Source organism: Panulirus ornatus, chromosome 22, assembly GCF_036320965.1.
Source record: "Panulirus ornatus isolate Po-2019 chromosome 22, ASM3632096v1, whole genome shotgun sequence".
Lineage (NCBI taxonomy): Eukaryota > Metazoa > Arthropoda > Malacostraca > Decapoda > Palinuridae > Panulirus > Panulirus ornatus.
The window spans coordinates 6,096,982-6,110,268 of NC_092245.1; the positions used below are offsets into that span (position 1 = coordinate 6,096,982).

Below are 13,287 nucleotides of genomic sequence, written 5' to 3' on the forward strand. Positions count from 1 at the left end.
TTTTTGCTTTCCGAGATAATGTTCTCGACTTCCACACATTCTTCAAGGCTCCCAGGATTTTCGCCCCCTCTCCCACCCTATGATCCACTTCTGCTTCCATGGTTCCATCCGATGCCAGATCCACTCCCACATATCTAAAACACTTCACTTCCTCCAGTCTTTCTCCATTCAAACTTACCTCCCAAGTGACTTGACCCTCAACCCTACTGTACCTAATAACCTTGCTCTTATTCACATTTACTCTTAACTTTCTTCTTCCACACACTTTACCAAACTCAGTCACCAGCTTCTGCAGTTTCTCACATGAATCAGCCACCAGCGCTGTATCATCAGCAAACAAAAACTGACTCACTTCCCAAGCTCTCTCATCCACAACAGACTTCATACTTGCCCCTCTTTCCAAAACTCTTGCATTCACCTCCCTAACAACCCCATCCATAAACAAATTAAACAACCATGGAGACATCACACATCCCTGCCGCAAACCTACATTCACTGAGAACCAATCACTTTCCTCTCTTCCTACACGTACACATGCCTTACATCCTCGATAAAAACTTTTCACTGCTTTTAACAACTTGCCTCCCACACCATATATTCTTAATACCTTCCACAGAGCATCTCTATCAACTCTATCATATGCCTTCTCCAGATCCATAAATGCTACATACAAATCCATTTGCTTTTCTAAGTATTTCTCACATACATTCTTCAAAGCAAACACCTGATCCACACATCCTCTACCACTTCTGATATTGTTCAATCTAAAAAAAAAAAATTTCCACTGCATGTGGATATAAGTGCTTTGTTGTATTTCATATCAACAAAATCTTGTATTATTCTATTTATTCATATTCATTATACTTTGTCACTGTCTCCCACATTAGTGAGGTAGCGCAAGGAAACAGACAAAAGAATGGCCCAACCCACCCACGTACACATGCATATACATACACATCCACACATGCATATATACATACCTATACATTTCAATGTATACATATATACACATACACAGATCTATAGATATTTACAGATGTACATAATTCATATTTGCCGCCTTCATTCATTCCCATCGCCACCCCGCCACATATGAAATGACCACCCATCTCCCCACATGCATGCATGTAGCGCTAGGAAAAGACAACAAAGGTCACATTCATTCACACTCAGTCTCTAGCTGTCATGTATAATGCACCAAAACCACAGCTCCTTTTCCACATCCAGGCCCTACAAAACTTTCCATGGTTTACCCAAAACGCTTCACATGCCCTGGTTCAATCCATTGGCAGCACGTCAACCCCAGTATAACACATCGTTCCAATTCACTCTGTTCCTTGCACGCATTTCACCCTCCTGCATGTTCAGGCCCCGATCGCTCAAAATCTTTTTCACTCCATCCTTCCACCTCCAATTTGGTCTCCCACTTCTCCTCCTTCCTTCCACCTCTGACACATATATCCTCTTTGTCAAACTTTCCTCACTCATTCTCTCCATGTGACCAAACCATTTCAAAACACCCTCTTCTGCTCTCTCAACCACATTCTTTTTATTAGCACACATCTCTCTTACCCTATTATTACTTACTCGATCAAACCACCTCACACCACATATTGTCCTCAAACATATCATTTCCAGCACATCCACCCTCCGCCGCACAACTCTATCTATAGCCCACGCCTAGCAACCACATAACATTGGTGGAACCACTACTCCTTCAAACATACCCATTTTTGCTTTCCGAGATAATGTTCTTGACTTCCATACATTTTTTAACGCTCCCAGAACTTTTGCCCCCTCCCCAACCCTGTGACTCGCCTCCACTTCCATGGTTCCATCTGCTGCCAAATCCACTCCCAGATATCTAAAACATTTCACTTCCTCCAGTTTTTCTCCATTCAAAATTACCTCCCAATTGACTTGTCCCTCAACCCTACTGTACCTAATAACCTTGCTCTTATTCACACTTACTCTCAGCTTTCTTCTTTCACACACTTTACCAAACTCAGTCAACAGCTTCTGCAGTTTCTCACTCGAATCAGCCACCAGCGCTGTATCATCAGCGAACAACAACTGACTCGCTTCCCAAGACCTCTCATCCACAAAAGACTGCATGCTTGCCCATATCTCCAAAACTCTTGCATTCACCTCCCTAACAACCCCATCCATAAACAAATTAAACCATGGAGACATCACCAGCCCCTGCCGCAAACTGACATTCACCGAGAACCAATCACTTTCCTCTCTTCCTACTCATACACATGCCTTACATCCTCGATAAAAACTTTTCACTGCTTCAAGCAATTTGCCTCCCACACCATATATTCTTAACACTTTCCACAGAGCAACTCTATCATATGCCTTCTCTAGATCCACTGATGCAGCATATAAATCCATTTGCTTTTTCTACTATCATATGCCTTCTCTAGATCCACTGATGCAGCATATAAATCCATTTGCTTTTTCTAAGTATTTCTTACATACATTCTTCAAGCAAACACCTGTTCCACACATCCTCTGCCACTTGTATCATTATCATTACATTATATGCCACCCAACAATCCCTTTTAAATTGTTATCATCATCATATGCCATTACCTCTAGACCCTTTTATAGGGCTCCTGCAGTTTCAAGTATATATTCTATAGAGATGTATGACAAGGTGGGCCTCCCTGGGGTTGGAAGGTCCTTGGCATTACTCCTCTACATCTGATGATCAGCCTTGTCAAAAATGACTTTTCACTCCATGCAATACCAATCACAGGCAAAATGCAGGAACACCCCTTGCTGTCCTTGTGAAGGAATTTATATGACAATGACCAATAAAGGGCACAATAAAAACAACAAAACCCTGCCAACCTTACCCAGGAAAATTATCAAACCTGCATCTAACTGGTCATGAAAGAACACTGTATGCTCTATACCAAGTTATTCCTTAAGAAAGATAACAAAGATGAAATTTTACTTATGATGATACTCTTTATATATATGTAACCTTAAGAACTGACAAAACACAATCTCTAATTCAAACAGCATTAAACTCACAATAATTTCACCAAATTGTTCAAAATGTTTTTTGAGATCTTCTATTGTAACATCTTTCTCCAAATTGCCAATGAAGAGTGTGCGTGTGGCTCTTGGATGGTACTCATCCACTTCAACATCATAAGCTCTACATTCATTCTCATCCAGCTCAACTCCTTCATGTGGTGCCACCTGAAAAATAACATTCAATAATTACAATAAAATTAAATGCAGTTCTCACAAGTTGTGAGCCATGCTGTCAAATCATAAAACACACCAATACAGTGCCACTTAAACATGCAAATTCTTCAGTGGAAACAATAAAGCCTGAGAAGCGGGATACAGGAAAGTAAAGAGAAGAAGATTTTGGAAGAAAGTTGAGAGAAAAGTTTTAGAAAAATAGGAAATTGTACAGGAAGAATGTGAAAAAGGAAAGCGGTGGATGTAGGAGTGGAAACATTTATGTAAGAAGTAAGGAAGGAGAGCTATTGAATTATAAGGAGAAAGTGAATGGGAAGATGGAAAGAGTATTTTGAAGAACTAATGAATGTGAGAAGTGAGGCAACAGTTGTTACATGCATTAGTATGGAGGATGGAAGGAAGATAAAAGTGTAAGGCCCTATAAAATGTTAGTTTATAAGGGCAATAATGAGGGTGAAGGTAGGAATGGCACTTGGAGTGGATGGGATTACAGCTGAAATGCTGAAGTGCAAAGGAAAAAGTGAGGTAAAAGCAGATGCATTTGATACATAATTTAACATGGAAACAGAAGGTTGAGGACTGGGTAAAAGCTATCATTGTTCCTTTATTCAAAAGAAAAGGTATCAAGGATGTTTGTAGCAATTATAAGAAAAGAAGTCTGTAAAGTATACCAAGAAAAGTATATGCAGGAATGTTGATTGACAGAGTGATGGAAGTGACAATGCAGAACAAGTAAGGAGCAAGGGGGTCTTAGGAAAGGTAGGGGATGTGTGGATCTGATTTTTGTGGTGAAGGTGACTTTGGAAAAGCATTTTGCAAAATGTACAAAGCTGTACACAACTAGAGAAAGCATGTGACAGAATCAAGTGGAATGCTTTATTGGATATGTTAAGGATATAAAGGGTAGGGGGACACCTGTTGGATGGTGTGAGGGCCCTCCACAGAGGAGCAAATTCATGTGTAAGAGTGAATGGGAAAGTTTAGTAAAAGTATATGTATGAGTGTAAGGAATGGCTGTGACTTTTCACCATACATACTGAAGGAGTGATAAGAGAGATGACATCAAAACTAGGGAAAGGGAGGTGCAGAGATAAAGTATGGTGGATAGTGGCAAGCCTGTTTGTGGATGATACTGTAATGTTTGCTGAGAGTGGAGAGGAGCTGCAAAAGGTTGTAAGTGTCTTTATGATGTGTGTAAGCACAGGCCATTGACGATGAATGAGAGTAAAAGTAAAGTAATGGTGTCTAAAAGGAAACGGTGAAAGTAAAGTAATGGTGCCGAAAAGGAAACATAGTGACTACAGATTTTCTAAACCATATACAATGAAAGAAAAAAGTGTACTATGTTTTGGATATGGGGGAAGAAAGACTGGGAGAGATGATATGGAAGGAGAGATAAGGGAGAGCAGCAGAAGAGTCATTGGATTTCTTAATAGAATAATGAAGGGTAGGGGTGTATGTATGTAAGTGAAGAGAAGATTAAGGGGCAGCATAGTCCTCCCAACTATGTAGTTGGACCATGGACATGGAATACATCACAGAAGTCACGAATCCAGGCTGTGGTAACATTCGAGAGGAACATGTGGTACGACTAGGTGGAATGAAGAAAGAAATTAGGGGGTGTATGAGAGAGAATACAAAAGCAATGAATTGTGAAGCAGCAGAATGCAAAATGGGAAGCTTACATGGCAAGTGTAAGAGTACATTTGAAGGGGTAGGTGTGAGAGGAAGACCATCTGTGACATGAGGAAATTGGATGGAAGAATACTTGAGGGAGAGAAAAGGTGGATCACTGTGTGGAATGGTATTTGCCATAGCCACCCCTTTGATGGGAGTTCCCAGATAGATAGATAGATAGATAGATAAAAGTAAGATACTGTTATTTCATGCTCAAGCATTATTACTACTGAAGCTAAAAAACACTGGGAATTCAAATTTATCACAAAGCTTAACAAACTTTATGTTTGGAAAAAATAAAAAGCTGTATACAAAGATAGGGCATTAAAGTAAAACTGATTCCAGTGTTCAAGTTTAAAGTGTTATATTAAGCAAATGATGATATGTAACACTTACATACTGGTCACAAACATGATATGTTATAGTACAGTACATGGATTCTCAGTTATGGTTCCTATAATTTCAAACTTAACTTTCTATAATAACTATATATGCTGTTTTTAACATATCTACATCCTCAAACTCTATAAATCAAATGTAATTTCCCATAATCCATGCAGGATGAGGCTTTGAAAAGTCTTACACAAGTATTTTGATAAAAAAAAATTCATTTCTACAGGCATATAATGGAACCCTACCAATTCTTAGTAATAAAAAAAAAATTAATTTGCATACCTATCTGGATGTCATTTATGAGAATTATTCACCTGTTCTTTAAATCATATCAAATAACCAATGTATGCAAAGGAGTAAAAGAGAGAAAAAAAGGCAGGTATATGAAAAAACTGGAAATTGCAATATCATATTTGAATGATTAAGGAAAACTTCAAAAAATTCAATTATCTCTCTGTACAATACAGGGAGGAACTTTAAAACTTGTGGGGCCTTATCTCTTGAGCATCCTCTACTAGTGACCAATCTTTAAATCTTTCATATGCTTTCATATGATAGAGTTGATAGAGATGCTCTGTGGAAGGTATTAAGAATATATGGTGTGGGAGGCAAGTTGTTAGAAGCAGTGAAAAGTTTTTATCGAGGATGTAAGGCATGTGTACGCGTAGGAAGAGAGGAAAGTGATTGGTTCTCAGTGAATGTAGGTTTGCGGCAGGGGTGTGTGATGTCTCCATGGTTGTTTAATTTGTTTATGGATGGAGTTGTTAGGGAGGTGAATGCAAGAGTTTTGGAAAGAGGGGCAAGTATGAAGTCTGTTGGGGATGAGAGAGCTTGGGAAGTGAGTCAGTTGTTGTTCGCTGATGATACAGCGCTGGTGGCTGATTCATGTGAGAAACTGCAGAAGCTGGTGACTGAGTTTGGTAAAGTGTGTGAAAGAAGAAAGTTAAGAGTAAATGGGAATAAGAGCAAGGTTATTAGGTACAGTAGGGTTGAGGGTCAAGTCAATTGGGAGGTGAGTTTGAATGGAGAAAAACTGGAGGAAGTGAAGTGTTTTAGATATCTGGGAGTGGATCTGGCAGCGGATGGAACCATGGAAGCGGAAGTGGATCATAGGGTGGGGGAGGGGGCGAAAATTCTGGGAGCCTTGAAGAATGTGTGGAAGTCGAGAACATTATCTCGGAAAGCAAAAATGGGTATGTTTGAAGGAATAGTGGTTCCAACAATGTTGTATGGTTGCGAAGCGTGGGCTATGGATAGAGTTGTGCGCAGGAGGATGGATGTGCTGGAAATGAGATGTTTGAGGACAATGTGTGGTGTGAGGTGGTTTGATCGAGTAAGTAACGTAAGGGTAAGAGAGATGTGTGGAAATAAAAAGAGCGTGGTTGAGAGAGCAGAAGAGGGTGTTTTGAAATGGTTTGGGCACATGGAGAGAATGAGTGGGGAAAGATTGACCAAGAGGATATATGTGTCGGAGGTGGAGGGAACGAGGAGAAGAGGGAGACCAAATTGGAGGTGGAAAGATGGAGTGAAAAAGATTTTGTGTGATCGCGGCCTGAACATGCAGGAGGGTGAAAGGAGGGCAAGGAATAGAGTGAATTGGAGCGATGTGGTATACCGGGGTTGACGTGCTGTCAGTGGATTGAATCAGGGCATGTGAAGCGTCTGGGGTAAACCATGGAAAGCTGTGTAGGTATGTTTATTTGCGTGTGTGGACGTATGTATATACATGTGTATGGGGGTGGGTTGGGCCATTTCTTTTGTCTGTTTCCTTGCGCTACCTCGCAAACGCGGGAGACAGCGACAAAAAAAAAAAAAAAATGCTTTCTACATTTACCACATCCTTGTTCAGTTCATTCCATTCATCTACCATTCTTATAGAACTGCTTCTTTACATCTCTTTTAACGTGTTGCTTTATTTCATGCTATGTCCTCTGCTTCTTCTATTGCTGCATCTTTCAAAGAAATGTTCTTAGGCAACATCAATCTGGTTCCAAAATTCAAAGGCTGTAGTCATATCACCTATAACACTTCTCTCTTCCATGGGGGCAAATTTAAAGCTTCTATCCTTTTTCCTGTAACACAGCCCTCTCTAGTCTGGTATTACCTTTAACTTTCTTCTTGACCATCTCTTTTAGCTCTTCTACCTTCTTAAGGTGTGGTGACCAAACTTAAGAAAAATATTTTGGTTTTGACATTTTGTATATGAGCAGTTGGCTATATAATTTCTTATCCATATACTTGTAGGCTATTCTCATTTTTGCCCTCCAACAGTTTGTCTCCTTTCCACTACTACCTTTTAATGTGGGATCCTGGGGTCAGGTCAGGGAACATGTCAACTACTAAGTACCTCTCACACAGAATCCTGAAGCATATTTCCAGCTATAATTCATACTGAGACCTTTCACAGTGAGTGTCCCATCCTCAAAACTTTACACTTATTCAGGTGGATTTTCATCAACCATCTATCAAAAATAAAACTGGAGTCTGTCTTAATCTCCTTATACCATGATGCAATCCCTCTCACCCTTCACTTACTTCATAACATTTGATGTTCAGCAAAACTATTCAAGTAAGGAGTACCTGCTGGCAAGTCATTTGACATACATGACAAAGAGTAACGGCCCCAGAACAAAACCATGTGGAACTCCATGTGTGACCATCAGGGCTTGTTCATAAATAATAAATACAACCAGTAGGGGTAAGGAGTAAATGTGAGAGAGAGAGAGAGAGAGAGAGAGAGAGAGAGAGAGAGAGAGAGAGAGAGAGAGAGAGAGAGAGAGAGAGAGAGAGAGAGAGAGAGAGAGAGAGAGAGAGAGAGAGAGAGAGAGAGAGAGAGAGAGAGAGAGAGAGAGAGCGAGCTTCAGTGGGCTGTGGCATCATATCTAGGTTTATCTTCTCTTAAGTCTTCCCATTTGAAAGCAAGTTTCCTTCTTGAGTGACCTTTAAAAGAACAGCTAGACATAACATAAAACAACTCAAGCAGGAACGTTACTTGTTGTTCAAGTAAAGGAAATTCACCACCCTCAATTTCCATCTAGTAAAGCCAACCATCCTGACCAAAACCATGAGGATGCAAAGTTCTACCATCTACCTGTCCACCTTGAACTTCACCTACAACCTTTGCAGAAAGGACTCAAACAACTTCCCTAAGATTTTTATTATCCTTCGTGGGGTCAAAACTGCATGACAAGGTATGTAAATTTTTTTCAATAAATAAAAGAAAACTAAACCAAATCAAGGCCATCTTAGGCGATTGGGAAAACAGCAACAGAAAAAAACTTCGAAGTTAAATCAGGGATTTGCAAGTATTTGCATATCTGACTCTTAAAGGTATAACAGCTATATGGAAAGGGGGAAAAGAATTCCAACGCCCTTATGTGGGGGAAAAGAATTCCAACACCCTTATGTGGGGGAAAAGAATTCCAACGCCCTTATGTTTGAAAAAAGGAGGAGGTATCACAATGGTCAATGCTCATGAGGTCAGTCTCCATCCAGAAACTGTGGGAAGAAGCAACCAGAAGCATGCCTTGCACCCAAGCCTTGGTGGCAGACACACATACAAATAACTCACAGGACAGTGGCTAAAATAATAACTGCAGAAAAAAGGAGAAGGCTGCAACATGATGGTATAGAGAATGGGATGGTTAACTAGAAGAGATGCTACAAGAATTAATGACACAGAAGGCTCTTGATCCCACTCTTGCTATGGAGAAGCACACAATGAGCTACACAAAATATGCAAGCAGTACTCCATACTAAGGCAAATACAAACATTTCAGATGTGAACAGCTGGTCATATGAAAAACAATCAAAGCACTATGCAACACACCTAGCTTTAAGGAAGCAAGGAGTAATGTTAATTCAGCGCTATTTCCCGGATAGAGAGGAGGATATGATTTTGCCCAATATGTTATTACAGGGTTGAACCTGGGTGTTCTGATACTGGAAAGAGGGAATCAAATGATATTTTGAAAATGATGCAAGGAAAAACTACATCTTAGTAATACTGAATTCAACCAGCTTACTGCTTCCCCATTTTGAGATATGCAAAAGTCCAAAATGAAAGAAGAAATCTGCTTAGCTGGGGAAAAAGACAGAACTGAAGTGTGTGAATCAGCAGCAAAATAATTAATAGAATCAAAAGTTGAGTAAATATCATTTCTGAAGCAAACAAAAAGATCAGGGAAACTGGACAAAAGCTGGGGGGGACACCATTGTTGACAAGACAATGAAAAAGTTGTTCTAGTAATGACTAATACAGGTTAAACCTCTTTTATCAAGGATCCTTGGGCCCTGGCCATTGCTGGACCACAGAAAATGCTGGAAAACAGAAATTGACCCCTAAGGGAACCCCCTATGTAAACACATTCCAGACCCCTTGTTTTGCCAGCTCATTCCACATAATTATTGCTGTGTTATCAAAAGTAGAACAAAGTTTAAAATAAGAAATAATATTTATTTCATTATTATCATTTTGCTTTATCGGTGTCTCCCGCGTTAGCGAGGTAGCACAAGGAAACAGATGAAAGAATGGCCCAACCCACCCACATACACATGTATATATATACACGTCCACAGACGCAAAATATACATACCTATACATCTCAACATACACACACATATATATATACACACAGACATATACATTTATACACATGTACATAATTCATACTCTGCCTTTATTCATTCCCATCGCCACCCTGCCACATATGAAATAACAACCCCCTTCCCCCCCTCATGTGTGCGACGTACCACTAGGAAAACACAACAAAGTCCAAATTCATTCACACTCAGTCTCTAGCTGTCATGTAATAATGCACCGAAACCACAGCTCCCTTTCCACATCCAGGCCCCACACAACTTTCCATGGTTTACCCCAGACACTTCACATACCCTGGTTCAATCCACTGACAGTACGTCGACCCCGGTATACCGCATCGTTCCAATTCACTCTATTCCTTGCATGCCTTTTACCCTCCTGCATGCTCAGGCCCCAATCACTCAAAATCTTTTTCACTCCATCTTTCCAATTCGGTCTCCCACTTCTCCTCCTTCCCTCCAACTCTGACACATATATCCTCTTGGTCAATCTTTCCTCACTCATTCTCTCCATGTGACCAAACCATTTCAAAACACCCTCTTCTGCTCTCTCAACCCCGCTCTTTTTATTACTGCACTTCTCTCTTACCCTATTATTACTTACTCGATCAAACCACCTCACACCACATATTGTCCTTAAACATCTCATTTCCAGCACATCCACCCTTCTCCGCACAAGTGTATCTATAGCCCACGCCTCGCAACCATATATCATTGTTGGAACAACTATTCCTTCAAACATACCCATTTTTGCTTTCCGACATAATGTTCTCGACTTCCACACATTCTTCAAGGCTCCTAGAACTTTTGCCCCCTCCCCTACCCTATGATTCACTTCCGCTTCCATAGTTCCATCCGCTGCCAGATCCACTCCCAGATATCTAAAACACTTCACTTCATCCAGTTTTTCTCCATTCAAACATACCTCCCAGTTGACTTGTCCCTCAACCCTACTGTACCTAATAACCTTGCTCTTATTCCCATTTACTCTCAGCTTTCTTCTTTCACACACTTTACCAAACTCAGTCACCAGCTTCTGCAGTTTCTCACACGAATCACCCACCAGCGCTGTATCATCAGCAAACAACAACTGACTCACTTCCCAAGCTCTCTCATTCACAACAAACAGCATACTTGCCCCTCTTTCCAAAACTCTCGCATTCACCTGCCTAACAACCCCATCCATAAACAAATTAAACAACCATGGAAACATCACACATCCCTGCTGCAAACCGACAGTCACTATGAACCAATCACTTTCCTCTCTTCCTACACGTACACATGCCTTACATCTTCGAAAAAACTTTTCACTGCTTCTAACAACTTGCCTCCCACACCATATATTCTTAATGCCTTCCACAGAGCATCTCTATCAACTCTATCATATGCCTTCTCCACATACATAAATGCTACATACAAATCCATTTCTAAGTATTTCTCACATACATTCTTCAAAAAAAACACCTGATCCACATATCCTCTACCACTTCTGAAACCACACTGCTCTTCCCCAATCTGAAGCTCTGTACATGCCTTCACCCTCTCAATCAATACCCTCCCATATAGTTTATCAGGAATACTCAACAAACTTATACCTCTGTAATTTGAGCACTCACTTTTATCCCCTTTGCCTTTATATAATGGCACTATGCAAGCATTCCGCCAATCCTCAGGCACCTCAACATGAATCATTTTTTTTTCTTTTTTTGCTTTGTCGCTGTCTCCCGCATTTGCGAGGTAGCGCAAGGAAACAGACAAAAGAAATGGCCCAACCCACCCCCATACACATGTATATACATACGTCCACACACGCAAATATACATACCTACACAGCTTTCCATGGTTTACCCCAAACGTTTCACATGCCCTGATTCAATCCACAGACAGCACATCAACCCCAGTATACCACATCGATCCAATTCACTCTATTCCTTGCCCTCCTTTCACCCTCCTGCATGTTCAGGCCCCAATCACACAAAATCTTTTTCACTCCATCTTTCCACCTCCAATTTGGTCTCCCACTTCTCGTTCCCTCCACCTCTGACACATATATCCTCTTGGTCAATCTTTCCTCACTCATCCTCTCCATGTGACCAAACCATTTCAAAACACCCTCTTCTGCTCTCTCAACCACGCCCTTTTTATTTCCACACATCTCTCTTACCCTTACGTTACTTACTCGATCAAACCACCTCACACCACACATTGTCCTCAAACATCTCATTTCCAGCACATCCATCCTCCTGCACACAACTCTATCCATAGCCCACGCCTCGCAACCATACAACATTGTTGGAACCACTATTCCTTCAAACATACCCATTTTTGCTTTCTGAGATAATGTTCTCGACTTCCACACATTCTTCAAGGCTCCCAGGATTTTTGCCCCCTCCCCCACACTATGATCCACTTCCGCTTCCATGGTTCCATCCACTGCCAGATCCACTCCCAGATATCTAAAACACTTTACTTCCTCCAGTCTTTCTCCATTCAAACTTACCTCCCAATTGACTTGACCCTCAACCCTACTATACCTAATAACCTTGCTCTTATTCACATTTACTCTTAACTTTCTTCTTTCACACACTTTACCAAACTCAGTCACCAGCTTCTGCAGTTTCTCACATGAATCAGCCACCAGTGCTGTATCAACAACTGACTCACTTCCCAAGCTCTCTCATCCCCAACAGACTTCATACTTGCCCCTCTTTCCAAAACTCTTGCATTCACCTCCCTAATAACCCCATCCATAAACAAATTAAATAACCATGGAGACATCACACACCCCTGCCCCAAACCTACATTCACTGAGAACCAATCACTTTCCTCTCTTCCTACACGTACACATGCCTTACATCCTCGATAAAAACTTTTCACTGCTTCTAACAACTTGCCTCCCACACCATATATTCTTAATACCTTCCACAGAGCATCTCTATCAACTCTATCATATGCCTTCTCCAGATCCATAAATGCTACATACAAATCCATTTGCTTTTCTAAGTATTTCTCACATACATTCTCACACACATCCTCTACCACTTCTGAAACCACACTGCTCTTCCCCAATCTGATGCTCTGTACATGCCTTCACCCTCTCAGTCAATACCCTCCCATATAATTTATCAGGAATACTCAACAAACTTATACCTCTGTAATTTGAGCACTCACTCTTATCCCCTTTGCCTTTGTACAATGGCACTATGCAAGCATTCCGCCAATCCTCAGGCACCTCACCATGAGTCATACATACATTAAGTAACCTTACCAACCAGTCAATAATACAGTCACCCCCTTTTTTTAATAAAAATGAATCATACATACATTAAATAACCTTACCAACCAGTCAACAATACAGTCACCCCCTTTTTTAATAAATTCCACTGCAATACC

General features: G+C 40.7%; 1 protein-coding gene across 4 annotated transcripts in view; it reads right to left on the reverse strand.

Moving 5' to 3' along the window:
- The window catches only part of LOC139756512 (uncharacterized), a 650,205-nt gene that overhangs the window by 344,449 nt on the left and 292,469 nt on the right, over positions 1-13,287 (reverse strand). For all 4 annotated transcript variants that reach the window (XM_071675967.1, XM_071675968.1, XM_071675969.1 and 1 more), the window contains exon 5: positions 3,046-3,216. In XM_071675967.1, the coding sequence (XP_071532068.1) occupies positions 3,046-3,216 (171 nt within the window). The remainder of the gene's footprint in view (positions 1-3,045; positions 3,217-13,287) is intronic.